The sequence below is a fragment of the Marmota flaviventris genome, chromosome 20, assembly GCF_047511675.1.
Source record: "Marmota flaviventris isolate mMarFla1 chromosome 20, mMarFla1.hap1, whole genome shotgun sequence".
Taxonomy (NCBI): Eukaryota; Metazoa; Chordata; class Mammalia; order Rodentia; family Sciuridae; genus Marmota; species Marmota flaviventris.
In genome coordinates this window covers 9,777,583-9,796,586 of record NC_092517.1, presented here as the reverse complement: position 1 = coordinate 9,796,586, position 19,004 = coordinate 9,777,583, and the positions used below count along the sequence as shown (strand labels likewise).

At 42.0% G+C, this 19,004-nt stretch overlaps 1 protein-coding gene across 2 annotated transcripts in view; it reads right to left on the bottom strand.

The window, feature by feature from the left end:
• LOC114089957 (histone-lysine N-methyltransferase SETMAR) overlaps positions 1 to 15,893 on the bottom strand; it is a 69,081-nt gene extending 53,188 nt beyond the window's left edge. The window contains exons 1-2 of one of the 2 annotated variants that reach the window (XM_027931967.2): positions 15,702 to 15,893; positions 5,409 to 6,920 (exon numbers count right to left, since the gene is read on the bottom strand). In XM_027931967.2, the coding sequence (XP_027787768.2) occupies positions 6,129 to 6,920; positions 15,702 to 15,842 (933 nt within the window). In that variant the 5' untranslated portion in view covers positions 15,843 to 15,893 and the 3' untranslated portion in view covers positions 5,409 to 6,128. Of the gene's footprint in view, positions 1 to 5,408; positions 6,921 to 15,701 lie in introns of those variants that run through there. The other variant, XR_011705559.1, reaches the window with a different exon arrangement.
• Between the last annotated feature and the right edge of the window lie 3,111 nt (positions 15,894 to 19,004).

The window sequence follows — 19,004 nt, the reverse complement described above, 5'->3', positions numbered from 1 at the left end:
GAAATGAAGGAAAAGAGGGAGAGGTGAGGTGCAGAGGTAGGCAGGGACCTTCTGGTCAGGTTTAGAAGTTCGGTTGTCATCCTGAGCGATGAGCAGTCATCAAAAGTTTGAGAGTCCAGAATGCACTGTGGGGAACGGATGGACAGGAGAATGTCAAAGCTGGAGGCCGAGCGGCTGTGGCAGGGAACAGTTGATAGGGGCTTGAAATATGATAATGGGGGTGTAAAGTAGCCTCTGTGTAATAATTTGACACTTTGTTACTTTGACTCTGATAACAGGGAAGTGGATTCCTTCCCTCCCACAGAGCATCAAGGCCAGGAGAGTCCGGGAGAAGCACATGCAATATGTGGGAACATTTAAAAGTTTCAAACAAGTTATTTTCCTCCTCAGTGAGAGTATCCTCATAACTACAAGGATGAAAACCACATAGAGAGCCTTGGTTTTATGTGACTTAAAGTTGGCAAAAGTGTGGAAAATGTCTAAATTTAATTATCTTTGCTCATGCCTGGGCACGCAGCTCACCCAGTGGTGTTTGGATTGGCAATAAAATAATGACCTGATTCATAAGTCATTTTATATTTTCCCATAAAATTTGTTTTTCTGGCCTTTTAATGCAATTATACATTGTATTGTTATAAATGAGATTTTCACATAGCTATTCTGTTCATGATCACAAACAAGACCCATTTTTTTGGAAGCACTGTAGCTCTTTGATTTTTTTTTTAAACGTCAATTTGAAAAAGCTTTACTCTACTGAGACAGAGTTGACAACTAACCATGAAAAAAAATTTTTTTTTGTACTGAGGCTTGAATCCAGGGGCACTTTACCACTGAGCTATGCCTTCAGTCCTTTTTATTTTGAAACAGGGTCTTGCTGAGTTGCTTGGGACCTTGCTAAGTTGTTGAGGCTGGCCTTGAACTTCCAATCCTTTTGCCTCAGCCTCTGGAGTTCCTGTAATTACAGGTATGCACCACCATGCTAGGCTGAGTGCATGAATTTTATATATCATGCTCAAATCTTGTAACAGGGTCATATATGATAAATTATTATTCGGTAGGGTATGGTAGTGCACGTCTGTAATTCCAGTGACTGAGGAGGCTGAGGCAGGAGGATTGCAAATTCATGACCAGCCTCAGTAAGGCCTTAAGCAACTTAGCAAGCACTCTCTCAAAATAAAAAGGGCTCAGGATGTAGTTCAGTGGTAAAGCATTCCTGAGTTAAATCCCCAGTACCCATGATGCTGGAATGTGATGATCATTATTATCCAAAGTACATGTATGAAGACACGAATTGGTGTGAATATACTGTGTATATAACCAGAGATATGAAAAATTGTGCTCTGTGTGTGTAATAAGAATTGTAATGCATTCTGCTGTCATATATAAATTAAAAATAAATAAAATGAAAAGAAAAACAAAGATTTCAGAAAACAGAAACATTTTAATTTCATCATATAAACTACTACCACTTTATTGTAATTTTCTCCAGCTCTTAAACACAGGTAATAATAAAAAGAGCCAGTATCAAACTTCTAAATTCATAAATATGTAAATATAAATGTAATATGAATTGTCAAAAATTGCAAAATATTTCTCAGCCTCCTCATGCGACTATAATGAATACTTTGCTAGTTTGTGAAGACCTTTGAAATTACAAACTGGAAGAGGAAGAAAAGCAAGAAAAATGATACCCTACCACAGCCCCAGCCCTAGCCCCCTATAGCAGTATTCTTTTTTTTTTTTTAGTCGAGCACTTGCCTTGCAGGTATGAGGCCCTGGGTTTGATCCTCAGCACCGCATAAAAATAGATAAATAAATAAATAAATAATTTGTGTTCATCTACAACTAAATATACACACATATATATATATATATATATATATACACACACATATATGTATACATATACATATATATATAAAATAAAAGTATTGTGTCCAACTACAAAAAAAAAAAGAAAGAAAAATGATACCCTACACTATAAGAAAAACAAACACAATTATTCAAGGATCAAGTGTATTCCTAAGAAAATGGATCTAAGTTAATGGACTTACTTCTTTTCTTATCAAACCAAGCACGTCTGTTCTTTCCGTTCTGCCTGCACCCAAAGCAGTGTCCAGCTCTGAAAGCAAATGGCCCAGTCCCCAAACATCACCCAGCATTAGGCACAGTTAGGTTTCATTTTGTGACAAGCAGGTGGAGAAGCATTTTCATGGGGCATAACGTGTGTTAATACTGAGACAAACCTTCAGAGTTACAGACTACCAGTTTCCAAGTGAAAGGCACCCATGTGGGACATTATCCTCCTCCTTCTCCTACACCCCCTCCTCTTCTTCTTATAATAGCTTTAGAGATATAATTCACAGAACATAAAATCCACCCCTTTAAATTATCATAAGTTGTATAATTATGATCACTAAATTCTAAATCCTTCAAAGATGCTAATTTACCTATTCACAATTAGCAGAGTCACTCCCTATATCCCCACTCCCATACCCTAAAAACCACTGGTCTCTTCTATCAATCAAATTGCCTATTCTGGGTTTTTCATATGAACAGAATCATAATGTTTATGACATTTTGTGTCTGGAATCTTTCATTTAGAATAATGTTTTCAATTTATCCAAAATATTTCAATTTCAATAATGTCTCCAACTTATCCATCACGATCCATACCAGTATTTCATTCCTTTTTATGGCCACATAATATTCCCCCACATTTTGTTTATTCATTCATCAGTTACTGGCCATTTGGGTACTGTTCACTTTTTTGCTATCATGAATGATATTGCTCTGAACATTCATGCACAAATTTTTTATGTTGTTGTTTTGTACTGGGGATTGAACTCAGGGGCACTCAACCACTGAGCCACATCCCCAGCCCTTTTTTGTATTTTATTTAGAAACAGGGTCTCACTGAGTTGCTTAGGACCTTGCTAAGTTGCTGAGGATGACATTGAACTTGTGACCCTCCTGCCTCAGCCTCCTGAGCCACTGGGTTTACAGGTGTGTACATCACACTTGGCCATGCAGAAGTTTTGTTTTTAATATATTTTTTAGTTGTCAATGGGTATGTTATTTTATTTATTTACATGTGTTGCTGAGGATCCAACCGAGGGCCTCACACATGCCAGCCAGTGCTCTACCATTGAGCCACAACCCCAGCTCCATGCACAAGTTTTTTGTGGACATGTTTTCAGTTTTCTTGGCTGTAGATACTGCAGTAGTAACTATTTGTTTTGATAAAGGGTTGAACTGCTTTATAAAGTAGTTGTACCATTATGTGACCCCACCAGCAATATGTGAGGGTTCCAGTTTCCACATTCTTGTCAACAGTAGTTATTTTATTTTCAGTTAGCCTGGTGGGAGTGAAGTCTATCTGATAGTGGCTTTGATTTGCAAAATTCTTATCCCTAATAACTGATGTGCTTACTGGCTGTGTGTGCATTTCTTTGGAGACATAGTTATTTAACCTTGTACATTTCCTTTTATAACAGACTTTAAGGAACAGTTTCAGATTGACAGGAACACTGAGGGGATAGCTCAGAGCTCCCATATACCCAGACCCAGCTCACCCTATTATTAACATTAATTATGCACATTGACATTCCATTCCATCTTTGTGCGCTGCGTTTGCTGTAATTATCCAGCCAATATTGATACATCATTATTATTAAAGTCCATAGTTCATTCCTTAGTTTCACCTGCACCTATACCAGCCCCAGCACCCCAGCCAGGGCACCACAGGACATTTTTGATGTCATGTCTCTTGGTTTATCTTGGCTAGGGCAGTTCTCAGACCTTCCTTGTTTCTGATAATGATAAATTTTGTTGGATGCCTATCTTAATTTATCAGTATTTTTCTTATGATTAGGTGGGGATAATAGGCTTTAGGAATTACGGGTTTATATATGTATGTATATATTTAGTTTAGTTGGACACAATACCTTTATTTATGTTTATGCAGTGCTGAGGATTGAACCCAGTGCCTCACACATGTAAGGCAAGCGCTCCACCACTGAGCTACAACCCCACCCCAGAAGTGAATTTTCTAATGTTTTCTCTCAAAAATGTTGACATTTTAAAGAATATGTCAATAATCCAAATGCAGTTAGCTTGCTGTTTAGAAAAGACTTGGAGTAAAAAGGTCTTTGAACTTAACCTTAGGAACTGGAATTCCAGGCCTAGGAATAAACTAGTGCAGGAGGACAAAAAACAAAAAAAATTCCTTTCTCTGGCTGAAGCATCAAGACGGCTGGTGGTGTTTGTGTCCACTTCTCTTGACTGGAAGATTGTCCTCTGTGAATATCCCTGGATCATAGATGGTGATATTCCCACCATATATGAGGGTGAGAGGAAGTAGGAAACAGGCAGACATTTTCCTTCTGACCATCTCCTTATTGTTTCTGAAGTACTCAGTCATGAGAAGAATTTCTGAGGAGAAAGGCCATTTTGGAGGAAAGGTTACGAGTTGACTTATAAAAAATTGGACTGCTTCACAGAAATCAAAGGAAGCTCTGCAGGTTGGAAGGAAGGCTCTTAGTTCGGAGGAAGACTGACATTATACATTTGTAGTTGGGGGCATTTTATGGAGATTTGCTGTCTCATTCTACGGGGAATCACTCCTGATAATGCTATGAGAGCATGTTAACTACTGGAAAAAAACAGCTTTACTGAAATAGGATTCACATATCATTTCATTGTAAGTTAAAGCACACAGGTAACATGATATTACGCAGGAATAGGGCGTTCTACCTCAGATGGATACCTGTGATTTCCCTTTTAAATTTAAGTGCAGGGCCTCCTCCTGGCAAGAGGTAGGGTTGAAATGTTCCACAGAAGAAACCAAGTTATTTATTAAATAATACTGTAGGGCCTCAAATAATTGTCTTTCAAAATGTCTAATGTCCATAGTAATTTTTTAAAATATTTATTGTTTTAGTTGTACACAATACCTTTGTTTATTTATTTTTATGTGGTGCTGAGGATCAAACCCAGGGCCTCGCACTTGGTAGGCAAGCATTCTACCGCTGAGCCATATCCCCAGCCCCTCCATAGTAACTTTATTTTTGCAATATTCTTGTTGGAAGGAAGGCAAAGATCTTTGTTTCCCCAAAAGCTTACAAGAGATGAAACCTCCATGGCCTTTTGTGGTGGTGACAAAGTTATTTTTGTGTTACTGATACATGAAGAAGTGAGGCTGACAAGCTCTAGAGTACAGCCAACTGTAGAGTGAAAATTTTACAGTGTGCTTCCTTTTCTGACTTTTAGGTATGACACGACGTCACCTTCATGGTTACTTTTTTTTTTGTCATTGGTGATTATTATTAGGGTTTAAACGGGTGATAATTAATAATGCCTTTTCCTTAATCCATGTTTAAAAACAAATGAGATATAAGATGCAGGTGTCAGACAGAAAAAAATTAGCTTTATTACTGATAAAATCTGTTGAAAAGGACCAACTTTAGATCCTAGGGCAAGGTGTGCACCCTGAATAATGATTAGGTTCTTGCAAGTGCAGAATAAGAGTAGCTTAAATAAGGGAGAGACTATTTCTCACCTACAAGTCTCCAAAGGGGTCTGATCATAACCGGTGGCATTTTCTACATTACCAGACATCCATGCTCCTCTATCGATTTGCTATTTGTGACCCTTTCCTGGGGTCATTTTGGAGTTCAGGATGGCTGCCCTGGCTCCAGCCTTCATGTATACATTCCAGCTTACAGGATGAAAGAGGGGGAAGGACAGGATATCTCCATTTAAGGACACACCATTTTTGCTTCTATCCTGTAAGCTTTAACACAATCACCTAGCCACAGCTAACTAGGAAGACAAGTACTCTGGTTAGTCATGTAACTAGGTAAAAATGAGGATTCTATTATAAAAGTAGGGCGGGGAGGGGGGAGGATATTGGTGGACAACTTGCAGTCTCTGCCACATTCCTGAATTTAACTTACTACAGCCAGGCAGACAACCACTGCCCTCCTGGCAAGCTGCTGGGCACCGAGCAGACCTGCTTAGAGTGGAAGCTGCTTACGGAGGGGAAAGTAGAAGTGAGTTGAGCCCCATGTGCCCACTGCCCTTGGACTCCTGCCCCTGGAGGGAGGCATTGGGTGGCAACTGCCTTCCTAATTGCTGTCCGGCTTTTCCAAGGGACAGTACAGTGAACTGTCGTAGGGCAGGAAGGCGAGGCATGACTTGGCGCCACAGTGACACGGTTTTCTCAGTTTCTCATCATGTGGCCTTTCCTTGGCTTCCCTGTCCATTAGATTCAGAAATCTTCCCGAATAATCATAGGAGAGTTCTTCTCCTGGCCAAATGTCTTTGGCTGCAAAAAGTGCCAACTTGGGTACCATGGAGTCTATTCGGACAGGAATCATCAACAGGTTGGGCTCACAAGAATGATTCAGGAACCTTCCTGCATTCCCCACATAGGTGGGGTCAACAAAGGTCTCCATCACCTGCCCGTCACAAACATGTTCCCTGATGGCTATGATGTAATTTGAGTCCTGTGCTGTCTGTAAGTGAACTCTCCTCTGTACTTCAGAGAATCCCAGAACCTCCCCGGCATATTCACAGACGAACCTTCCCTTTGGTATGAATTCCAGGGTGCGAAGTCCCCAGCCCTTCTTCTCCGTCTTGAACACCTGGAGGTGGAACTGCAGACCCCTCTGCACCACTCGGTTTCTGCAGTGCTCGCCACACTGGCACAGGATGTTACATTCGAAGACAGGCCGGGCATACGTGGCTTCCGATGATCCCATGTCTCTAAGGCACTGACTGCCATCGTAGTTCTCTTCGTGGCGGAGACAGGAGCAAGTGCCAGGGACGCAGGAGGTGGTGACACATGTGCACCCAGGAAAGGTTATTTCAGTGGGATCGATGTCTGCTCCAGGTCCCACGACATGATCAGGAGTATACTGCAAAAAAACACTGCAAGTCGATCTGGCAGGTCATGTGCACACTCACACATACACATGTCACATCAGGTAGTGAAAAGCTACCTGACATGTCATATACCTATGACATCATATAGCTTTTGGCTTGGATACTTCCTATTTCTAGCCTACATAAAATTGAGGGCAGAACAAAACAAAGCTAACAAAACACAATACACCAAAATACTGCCCCAAAAGCTGTCTCTCCAATTTAAAAGATATCGAGTTTTAGATTTAAATGTGTGTGGTTTTATTTTAGGATTAAGGATAACAACAAGAAAAATCTGCTTTCTCTGAATTTAATGTCTACATACATGCACTTCAGTGTTTTAGCTTAGATTTTGCTGTTACCTTTATCAGACAGTGCATGTACATATTTTTATTGTCATTTACTTCAGATCCTTTTCAGGGGGATAAATGAGAAGTCAATTGCAGACAAAATTTCAAAAAATGGTATTTTTCACATAGATAATAGATAAATTCATTATAAATGGAATATATATGTAAATTCTGTTCTTATTAAATGAGAAAGGGATAAAGGGATAAATACTTCTTGGTCTTTAAAAAGTACTTGTACTTTCAAAACATGTTTATAAAATGTTATGGAGAAAGAAGGAAACCCTAAAGCTAGAATCTGTGTGAGTGCTGGTCTCTGGTTACTTCCTCACCGTCACCATGAAGCCTGTTTTCGAACCCTGAAGACTGGAGTACCCCCCAGGAGCCCAGCACATTTATTTACATGTAGAATAATTCTTATATGGAATTTAACTCATTTATTTATACTGCTTCTTCCTAAAAGGACTTAATGAGATTCACAAAGGTAAGATAAATGAACAACAATTGAGAAGATGAGGTATGCTATGGGCTTGATAAATGTACCCGAGACGCCCGTGTGTTCAATGCTTGGTCCCAGCCTGCTGTGCTATTGGGAGGTGGTGGGACCTCTAAGAGGTGGGGCCTACTGGGAGGTCATAGGGGTACGTGTGGGAGTTATTGGGACTCCAGTCTCTTCTTGTCCCTCTTTTGTCACTGCCATGAAGTGAGTACCCTCCTCTATGATGTGCTCCCACCATGATGTTCTGCCTTGTTACAGGCCAAAAAGCAATGGAGCCACTGAAGCACACACCAAAACCTCCAAAACTGTGAGCCAAAATTAACCTTTCTTTTTAAAAAGTTTATTATCTTAGGTATTTTTTAACAGTAGCAGAAAGCTAATACAAAGTGAGAGGGGAAATAAAACCAAGCCAATCCATTGATCTTAGACATAACAATGTGTGTAATAGAAGCAGGCTCTCAGCTCTACCTGAGTGCAGCAATTTCCAAGATGGACATTTGATCAGACATAAGGCTTGTTCTCTGTGTAAGGAATAATCTCACTGTTCAGATACAGCACTGACCTCCCAGTATTGGCACCAGAGAAAACTTTCACCCATGTTCTTCCAAACCATTCTTTTCCAGGAAGTGGTTTCCAGGGATGATTTTTCTTCTGACCCTTAATAAAGTCCACTGGCATGCTGTCCTATGTAGCTGAGTAAGGGCAGTTCCGAAAGGCACCGGCAGCACGGCCTTTCCTTTGAGGACAGGCTTTGGAGCTCCTAGAGGAATGTTCCTGCTGCACATCCTTCATTTATGGAGCCAGCTCTCCATTGACACTATGTCTCCCAGCCAGGATTTTGAAAGGCACTGAACAGCATGTAGCTACACTCTGTGGAGGCCTCAGCGGAGCTATGCAGTTAAGTGCAGAACCCTATGCTTAAGAAAAAATGCTGAGCTGGGGGTGGGGGAGGATTGACATCTCTGGTGAGAGATGAGGAGGTGATGCGTGGGAGAACCTGTGGGGGCAGGCCAACACTCTGCTTAAAAAGTGATTTGGGGGTGCAGAGTGAAAGACCTGTTGGTGTTTCTTACAGTTTTAGCTCAGCAGGGATGTTCCAAAGGGATGAACGAAGGCTTGGGAAAAGATGCCTCTATCAGTCAAATTCAATGAGTGCCTTCTCATGCAGAAGTTACCTCTGGCTTTTTAAAGTTCAATGTTGAAATGTAAAAGGTTACCCAGGCATCTCCCCCCCCCTCATCTTTGCATTACTAAGGATTAAACCTAGGGAGCTTTGACACTGACCTATTTCCCTAGCCTTTTATTTATTTATTAATTTTGAGTCAAGGTCTTGCTAAGTTGCTGAGGCTGGCTTTGAACTTGGCAATCCTCCTGCCTCAGCTTCCTGAGTCACTGGGATTAGAGGTGCACATCACATTTGACAAGAGGTACTTGTGAAATGAAGATTTCACCATCTCTTTGTAAAGTTTTCACAAGGAATTATTTTAAATTGATTTGTTCTTCAAGGTGTACACATTTTTAATGTACTACATAAATCACTAAAATATTTTTGACATAGATAATGCCTTTTAAAATAAAGTTTGACTTACTGCAGTGTTCTAACTAGAAGACCATATTATTTCTTGCTGAAAAAAAATAGTTTCATTTGCTTATTTTTACTTACAAATTAAAAAAAATAAGAATCTAAAAAATTTTTGAAAATCTTAGATTAAAATCTTAATTTAAAAGACTCTAAAATGTGGTGGCTGAGGTTGTGGCTTAGTGGTAGAGTGCTTGCCTAGCACATGTGAGGTACTGGGTTAGATCCTCAGTACCATATAAAAATAAATAAAATAAAGGCATTGTGTCCATCTACAACTAAAATGTTATATTTTTAAGGGATGGGGGTGTATAGTTCAGTGGTAGAGTACCTGTAGCCTGTGAGGCCCTGTTAAACTTGATGCATAATCTAACATGCTTTAGGGGCTTAGGTTACAAATGACAGTTAATGCTAAATGAGTCACAGATACCTTCAGGAGGATAAGACAGACTTCTGGGTAAATTTCCTGTTTAAAAAGAATAAATTTTTTTGATGGATGTAGTCATTTATCCTGCTATCTATGGTCATTGAAAATCATTTTTATCTTTATTCATCTCCATTTTCTCCTCCATCGTGTGGGGAGAGCACAGCTTGGGCCTGGTAGCCATACAGACATGTTCCCACCCACCCAGCTCCATTCTTTTGATAACACAGCCCCAACTCTTCCCAGCAGACCCCTCACTGCTCTGGCCTCCGTGGTTTGGATGAGGGTCCTTGTTGGACAGGGATCTGGACCTGGTTAAAGGGAACACTGCTTGGTTGATGATGGACGCGTGACCTAAGCTGGATCCATGCCGTGCAGCCCTGGGACTTGTTCCTGAACAGTAGAGGAGTGGCATTCTCTTTCCATTGGAGTTGCTAAACCGCAGATGTCTGCCTGGCATCCCCCAGTTTGCCACATAGACAGACATGTGAATGGACAGCCAGCTCTAGCAAGGGGAAGCAGGAGGAAGAGGGAATGTGGTGGAAGGAGCATTTGATGGCACTGTCAGAGTCTTGGATCCAGGCATGCCTATCCACTTTTGGACTTTTCTGTTATGTGAGGCAATTTGTTCCCTCTTTTGCTTGAGGCAGTTTGTGTTGTTTCTTGCAAACAAATGCGTCCTGACTGATGCAGTAGGGGGAAAGCTGAGGATGGTCTAGGCAATGGCTGTAGTCAAAGATGGTGTCCAGATGGAGGGTGAGACTAGACCAGAGTGTGCAGGAGGCCACACAGAAAACTAGTGACTTCCAGTTGTGATAGCACATGCCTGTAATCCCGGCAGCTCAGGAGGCTGAGGCAGGAGGATAGCAAATTCAAGGCCAACCTCAGCAACTTAGTGAGGCCCTGTCTAAAAATAAAAAATAAAAGGGGCTGGGTGTGGGGAGCTACTCTGAATGATTCGCGCCTTCCATCCTGGAGCAGAAAGGCTTTGTTTGACCGGTCACTACATTTCATAGTGACCTGGACATTGCCCCGGTCCAGGAAGTTTGAGGGTGTGTCTTCAGATGTAGGCATGTCACCCATGGAGTTGAGCTACATTCACCTATTCCTTTGTAATACTACCCTTTGCCCTGTTGGGATAGAACGTCCATGGAAACGCCCTTTGTGTGTCTCCTTCTCTTGCTCTGCCTTTGGGTGTGGCCTTCCTAGATGTCATTCAACCTGCTGACAGCAGACATCATGAAGCTAGACTCAACCCCCTGAAACCTGACCCCTTGCCTCATTTGAATGGCTTCTCTTCAAAAAAAAAGGGTTCAGCACATGCTCTGTCTCTCTCTCTCTCTTTCTCTCTCTCTTTCTGCAGAACCTTCAGGTCAGAGGAGCCATCACAGGATCCCAAAGAAAAAGGTATCTCTCTCTTATAGGGTTATTTTGTGCAGCCCAGTTCACCTGGAGTGACCCTGAGTGTTTTTGTTGCATGGAATGTAACAGCTGGAGATGCAGCTTGCGATAAAGCACCTTTAGGTTCAATCCCCAGTTCCAAAAGAAAAAAGAAATAAAAAGAAAACCCATGACAGTGGTTGGGAATACTGTTCAAGTGGTGGAAAGCTTCTAGTGCAGAACATGGCCTGTCCTAAAGGAGACGTACATAGAACCAGGCTCATCAGCATGGTGAGTAGGCAGATGACTTGCTAAGCTTTGGATGGATGAGCAATGATAAGATGGGATGATACTCATTCTTGGGGTGGTTATCATGAACTGGAAATAAAACACTGTATTCAGTGCCAAGCACTTCTTTTAAAATTTTAGCTTCTCCTAATTCTTCTTGATACTATATTTAGATGTAATATTTATAACATTTCTGGTAAATTACTTAACCCCTCTAAACACTTTGATCTGTTTCATAGGTTGCTGTAAAGCAAAATAAAGTGAAAGATTCCATGTAAAAAGTTTACTCTAGTGGCTGTCACATCAGTGTTCAATAAAAAACACACAGGCAGTTTAGTAGGATGGTAAAGGAGAAAGTTCTGGAGTTATACTCTCCAGCTTCAGACATATTCAAGCCAAAACTGTGTCTGGGAATTAGTTTTCTATTGCTTATACATTAGGAGTGTTGAAAAACCAAGAGCTGACCCAGCCCAGACTTCTTTCATTCATCAACAAATACTGCTTTAATACCTCTCATATACATGTGCTGGGATGTGGGACCACCCAGAAAAATATAAATGAGAACATGAAGAATGCAACTTTTATCATTTTTGCATTGTCACAATTTTTTTTTTTTTTTTCTTTTTATGTATCAGAGAACTGAACTGCTCAGGAAAGAGTAGGGAACATGCAAAATGGTCAGTACAAAATGATGCCCTAGAAACCAGATCCTTGAAGCACTGGGTGGAGATTTCAAGTTTTTTTTTTTTTAAGAAAATTGAAGAGAATTTAAAAAAAAAATAAAACAATAATTACCCAAGAAGCCAAAATGGAAACAGGATACAGCAAGTTGAAGAGCAAATATACTTTGGCTACTCTTGTCCACATTATTTCTTCCTTCTCTGAAGTAGATCAGCATTTTTTAACAGCATGAACTTCAGGGTTTGAGTGTCACAGACTGTAGGGCCCTCTAGTTGTGCTTAGTGTGAAGGTCTTGTCTTTTAAACAAATAGGACAGGCATGGTCATCAGGTTTGGGATATGGCCTGGTGATGGAGGGGGTACCTATCCAGAGTCCTGGGCACAGAGCAGGAGCTGCAGAGCTATTTCATGATTGTTTGATTGCAGCTCTTGATAAAACCTTTAACTGGAAGTTTGGCTTTTTGAGTCACATTCTGTATCAAAGCCCTAGAAACTGAAATATGACACTGCATGATATCCTGGGCTTAAAACCTGTGCCTCCATTCTGAATCTCAAAAAGTGTTGTGCAAATCTTCTTTCCTTTTTTGGTTGTGTTGAAACCCCAGCTACAAGAATCTTTGTACTTGGCCTCTAGCCTCAAAAGTTTGTTTTTGCTCCAAGCAGTTATTAGGAGACTGTGTGCCAGATAATTCTCATCAAGGTCCAGTTGAGATCTTAAAAATAATGTTTGAAGCTGGTTTCAGAGACCTAAAAAATGATTACATCTGACTCTTAGCTTAAGAAAATCAATTAATTTATTTTCTACTTGGCTTTCAACACCAATGACATTATGATGTGCTTGTTTCCAATGTGAATATTTGAATGTTCTTTTTGCCTTTTTGCACAATACCCAACAGCAAACCAGACACAAAGTTATTTTTACCTTGCATTTTTCATGCCTTAATTCTTTTGTGTGCATACTTTTGTGAAGAAAGGGTTTGGCAAAAGTAAGCTGTTTTGACCTTTTATAAGACTAGTTTTTGTTCCCTGAATATATGGAAAAAAAAATTAGCTGAGGTGGGCTGGGCTGGAGCTCAGAGGTGGAGTACTTGCCTAGCATGTGCCAGGTCCTGGGTTCCATCCCTAGAATCACATGCAAAACCATTAGTTGAACATACTGTAAGGCTTGTCTTTCAAATGTATCAAGCATGTTTTAGCTTCTTGGTAAGACTATATTCCTTGAGGAAAGTATCCTATCTTCTTGTAATACTCCCTGCCAAGAGTTGTGCACAAACACAAGTAGCTACAACTGCTGGAGTGTGTTTCAGTCTCTTGATTTTCATTTTTGCTGTCAGCTGCAGGTCTGAGATCAATCATAAGGCTTCCCTTTGTCTCCTTCCTCCCCCATTTGAAAACAGACAAGTATTTATTTTAATGTGCATTTTGAAAACTATATCTAGCATGTCAAACCCCATGATTTATGAACATTAATGATTATGAGGATTCTAAGAAGATACATGAATTAATTTATTCTTGTGTTAATTTCATCCTTAAGTGAATTATTTTATTTTTTGAGATGAGGTCTTGCTATGTTGCCCAGGTTGAACTTATCAATCTCCTGCCTCAGCCTCCTGAGCTGCTTGGGATTATAGAAACACCACCCCCACACTCAGTTTGAAGTTGCAGAAATACTAATAAAATAAAATACTAATAACCTAATAAAAGATTACTCAGTTGTTAGATCTTTGAGGGCCAGAAATACATTTCTTTGCTCATTGTGTTCTCTGAGGTTCAACTCACCACCTTACATACATTTAGTTTTCAATAACTATTTGCTATAATAATTAATGGAATACAACTGCATTTATCATGTTAGAAGCTCTAAGTAAAATGCATAAACCATAAAGGCACCCAAGAACTTTCTATAGCCCTAGGGTGGAAACTGATCCAGCATCTCAGCTTCTGGGCCTGGCCTAACAGTACATGGCACACTACAGGCACTCCCTTATTGTTGAATGAAGAAACACACATCAGTGTTCTGACCAGAACTGCATTCAGCAATGTTTGGTCTTCAATAATCTTTCAGGAATTAGTGTTTCATATAGCACCAGCCACTTGTATTATTAACCATAACCTGCCACTACAAATATTGACAGTTGTATTATTAGCCATAAACTATTGTTTGAGAGAATAATAAACATTTCTGACATTAATATCCTACGTGCTCTTTGAAAATTGCCATTGAATTTGTCATCTCATTTGAAATTCACAACAACTCCAGGAAGAAGAAAAGGCACATAGGACTCAATGTTAATACTGGATGTGAAAGGGCTATAAATATTTAAATTATTGCAGATGAAGAAACTAAGGCTCTTAAATAACTAAGATGGCTAAGCTCTATCTGAACCTAGATCTCCCAATATCAATCTCTTGACTTTGACATACTTTGGTTTCTTTTTAAACTTTTTGTCATTCTGAATTCCTCAGGCAACTTTTATGCCAAGATCAGAGTGGTGTGAAAGTTAGACAGAGGTCTTCAGGATAGCAATAGTAGTGAGCATTATTGAGTAGCAAACCAGGAATTTTACTGTTAATTCTCAAAGCCATTGGGAACAGAGGTGCTATTATTTAAACTGAACATTGGAGGGTTTTGAGGTTTCAAAAGGTAATTTGTATTTGCTCAAGACCTCACAGCATGAGGGATCCCTCAGCCAAGACTCTAGGGGCTGTTTTCAACTTGGGGCTGAGATCCTTTACTAGGCCTTAAGCCTTATCTTACACATGAGGCACCTGAGACCAGAGAGGTAACTGATTTTATCTTCTCCGGATGTCTCACTGCATTCTGAGGACAGGTCTGAACAAAAAGCCAGACTGTAAGGGAGCTTTCCAAGGGACCTCAAGAAGCCTCTGGTATTTCACGCCAGGCAATTACCAGTCTAGGGACAGAGGGACAGAAGAGGACAAAATCCTTCCTAAGGTCTTAACGACAGGTTTATAGAAAAAGACCCAAGCCTGTGCATTTCTGAACTTTTCCCAGGAGCCAATAACTGTGTGGCTAGGTAAGAAAAAAGGTCCACACTGCCGGCAATTCCAGTAAGTTTGAGAAGTGCCACCAGGTGGGGGAGCTGCGCGACTACCTGTGGAAGACACCTAGCCCCGCCCCTACGTGGAAGGGCACCGGCCCCGCCCCCGAGACTGCCCTCAGCGCTAGACCGTTTAGCCCCGCCCCTCCTCCACTCCATCAGCCGTCTAGCCCCGCCCCTGCCCTCAGCGCTAGGCCGTTTAGCCCCGCCCCTTCTCCCCTCAACCGTGTAGCCCCGCCTTTGCCCTGAGCTCTCTCGGCTGCCTAGCCCCGCCCCTGCCCTCAGCGCTAGGCCGTTTAGCCCCGCCCCTTCTCCCCTCAACCGTGTAGCCCCGCCTTTACCCTGAGCTCTCTCGGCTGCCTAGCCCCGCCCCTGCCCTCAGCTCTCTCGGCCGTCTGGCTCCGCCCTTGCCACCAGCTTTCTCGGCCGCCTAGGTCCGCCCCTGCCCTCAGCTCTAGGCCGTCTAGCCCCGCCCCTGCCTCAGCTCTCTCACGGCCGTCTAGCCCCGCTCCTACCTGGAAGGGCGCCGGCCTCGCCCCCGGGGGCCAGGCGCTCACTGGCAAGTTCTCCAGGCCCCGCGCCACATCCAGCAGTCCTGTCAGGGCCTCAGTCTCTTCCTCAGACGCTGCCATCCCGAAAGGCCGCTTCTTCGCCATAACTTCCGCGAACACTTAGCCTCCTCACGCGGCGCCACCGGCGGTGCCGGGCTGGAGCCCCGCGGAGGATGCCGGGAGCGTGGTTCCAGCGCCCCCACTGCCTCATGGGAGTTGTGGTTTTCCCGCCTCTTCTCTCAGCTTTCCTCCAAGGCTTTGGTCTGGCTCCCCCTTGTTCTGAGCCCAAAGCCTAGCCGCTAGTAACCAAACCGTGTGAGGTACGGGCAAAACTTGGGGAGCACGGAAGGACGTGTTGAGTTTCTCCTGAGCGCGGGAGGGGCCTGGCCGGGGCGCGGGCGTGGACGAGGGCTGAGGAGACGGGGTGAGGCGGGAGACCCGCGCGCCGGGTTTGAAGACCCGGGACTGGCTGGGAAGTGGGAAGACGGCAGCTAGTGTTTGCGCCCAGGGGTCCGAATAGACTTTTGGGGTCCCTTGAGGAATTTGTGAGGATTCCGCCCTCTCTGGTGGGGGTGTCCGCTCCCTGACCGGCGCAGAAAGGTAGCGAAGGACCCGGGGAGCCTCCAAATTTCTGCCTCCAGTGGACTATTTGAAGCCTTAGCTTATCTTTTCTGATATCCTGCTTCTCCTGGACACTTTTTTTTGGGGGGGGGGGGGTACCAGGGATGGAACCCAGAGCCTCTTAACTACTGAGCCACGTCCCCAGCCCTTTTAAATTCATTATTATTATTATTTTTTTTTAAATTTCTATTTTGAGACCGGGTCTTACTAGGTTGCTTAGGACCTCGCTAAATTGCCGAGGCTGCCTTCGAACCTTCAATCCTCCTGCCTCAGCCTCCTGAGTCGCTGGGATGGCAGGTATGCGCCACCTCGCCCAGCTTCTCCTGGAAACCTTCCCTGGCCATTGCTGTAGGACCAGCGACTTGAGTGCGATTGGGTCTTGCTGGCATTATTTATTTATTTATTTATTAGTTTATTTTTTTTTACTTGTATATGGACACAGTGCCTTTATTTATTTTTATGTGGGGCTGAGGATGAAACCCAGTGCCCCACTGGTGCTAGGCAAGCGCTGTACTGCTGAGCTACAACTCCAGTCCCTCTTGCTGGCTTTTTCATCTTAGTTTTGTCAAAAGACACAATTACAGCAGGTTGAAGATCTTTGTGAGTTTTATTTTTATTTTATTTATTTTTTGATCCCAGAATCGGGCCACACTTCATTCCATACAATAGAATAAACATAAGCATTCTGATGGGCTGAGCAGAAGAGATTGTTTTTACAGAGGAGGGCTGGGAAAAGGAAACAATGAGCAAAAACCAATTGGTTATTCAAAGTTACTTTGGCTACAAGAGCAATAGAAAAGTAACCAGTTAGTTAAATCAGGTTACTTTGTATGTGTTGTAAAGATTAAGGAAAAGGAAAGTCCTTGTAGATATTTGGCTGTTATCTCCCATCCTTGTTTTCTCCAGAAAATGAGATAAGCAGCTTAGTTTCAGCTGAGTGACATGCACCTTTAGGGTGACTGACTCCATTTTATTTTTATCTTTTTACTGGAGATTGAACCTCAGACTCTCTGTACATGCATTGCACCACTGACCTACATCCCCAACCCTTCTTAGTTTATTTGGAGACAGGGTCTTGTTAAGTTGCCAAGTCTGGTCCTGAACTTGCCATCCTCCTGTTTCAGCCCCCAGGGTAGCTGGCATTACAGAGAGGAGCCACTGCCACTGGCTCCATTTTTATTTATAGTCTAGTCCCTTGTGGCCCAGTGCAGAAGCTTAGTCCAAAACATCCGACTCCTAAAATTTTTATCAACAGCATCCTTTTATCATTTTCACGCCTGTCTCTCTCAAATGTGGATGTCATTCAGATTTGGTCATTTTCTCACCGTCCTTGTAAAAACATCTATTCACATACCTTCAGATATAAAGGATTAGGAGATCAGTCTTCAATCCCCATGTGTTTTTCTCCCAGTTACACATTTCCTCCTAATACGGGGCATTCCTACTTTCTCTCCTGTAGGCTCCTCAAGCTCAAAACTCCCTGAGTTCTTTCACTTTCTATGCCATTTCTCATAGTCCCTGCAACTCCTTAATATACTCATAGGCAAAGCCCTCTTATTGAACAACAGAGTGGGTAGTGGAGAAAAAATTATTTTGTTTCACCGTAAGCAGTTTCGGTACATATATTTGCTAGTCTTTTGATATTTGGTCATGAGTTTGTATGTGAGTTTGTATATGGTTACTGATTAGAATTCAATGGTATGCTTATTCAGGGATCTAGTTTTTATCTTTAATGGGGAAAGAGCTGGGAGTAGCTCAATAGTGGAGCCTAACGTATTCAAGGACCTAGGTCTAATTCCTAGCACTGAAAAAACCAACCCCCCCCCAAAAAAAAAAAAAAAAAAACAGTAAAAAGTGAGGCAGGAAGTAAAAGGTAACGAAGCAATCTGAGGTCACGACCCTCACTGCATCTTTTGTGCTTTTCTCACCCACAGTCACTTCAATAGCATAATATTTTTGGTGACTTGCTTTTTTCCTAAATCTTTTCAGAGTGTTCCAGTTTAGTTTTCCTAAAAGACAGAACTCTTTCACTCACAAGTCATCATTATTTCCTCAGGTAATTGTAATAATGGTTATACCTGACATTAATAGGTTTGGGAGAATACAATAAGATCAGACTCATAAGCCAGATGTGGTGAGACAGGAAGATCGAGAGAGTTCAAAGCCAATCTCAGCAACAGCAATACACTAAGCAAGTCAGTGAGACCCTCTCTCTAAATACAAAATAGGGCTGGGGATGTGGTTCAATCCTGGGTACCAAAAAAGGTCAGACTTCTAGGGATGGGGTTGTAGTCAGTGGTGGAGCACTCTCCTAGCACATGTGAGGCACTGGGTTTGATCGTTAGCACACATTTAAAAAATAAATAAAATAAAGGTATTGTGTGCATCTGCAACTAAAAAAAAAATGATCAGGCTTATAAAGATGGGTGTCTATGGGCAGGTAATACAGTCACTTAATTTTGCACTGAAGTTCACATCTGAATAAAAACTCCTTTTTTAAAGAGTAAATGTAGAGAGGAAGATGGGGAGTCAATCCTATAAGAAAAGAACCAGAGTGTAATGATGAGGATCACAGGATCTGGACTCAGACATGCCTAACTCCATAGTCTACTACTTTGTCAGTTTCTGATCATGGATAACAGCTAA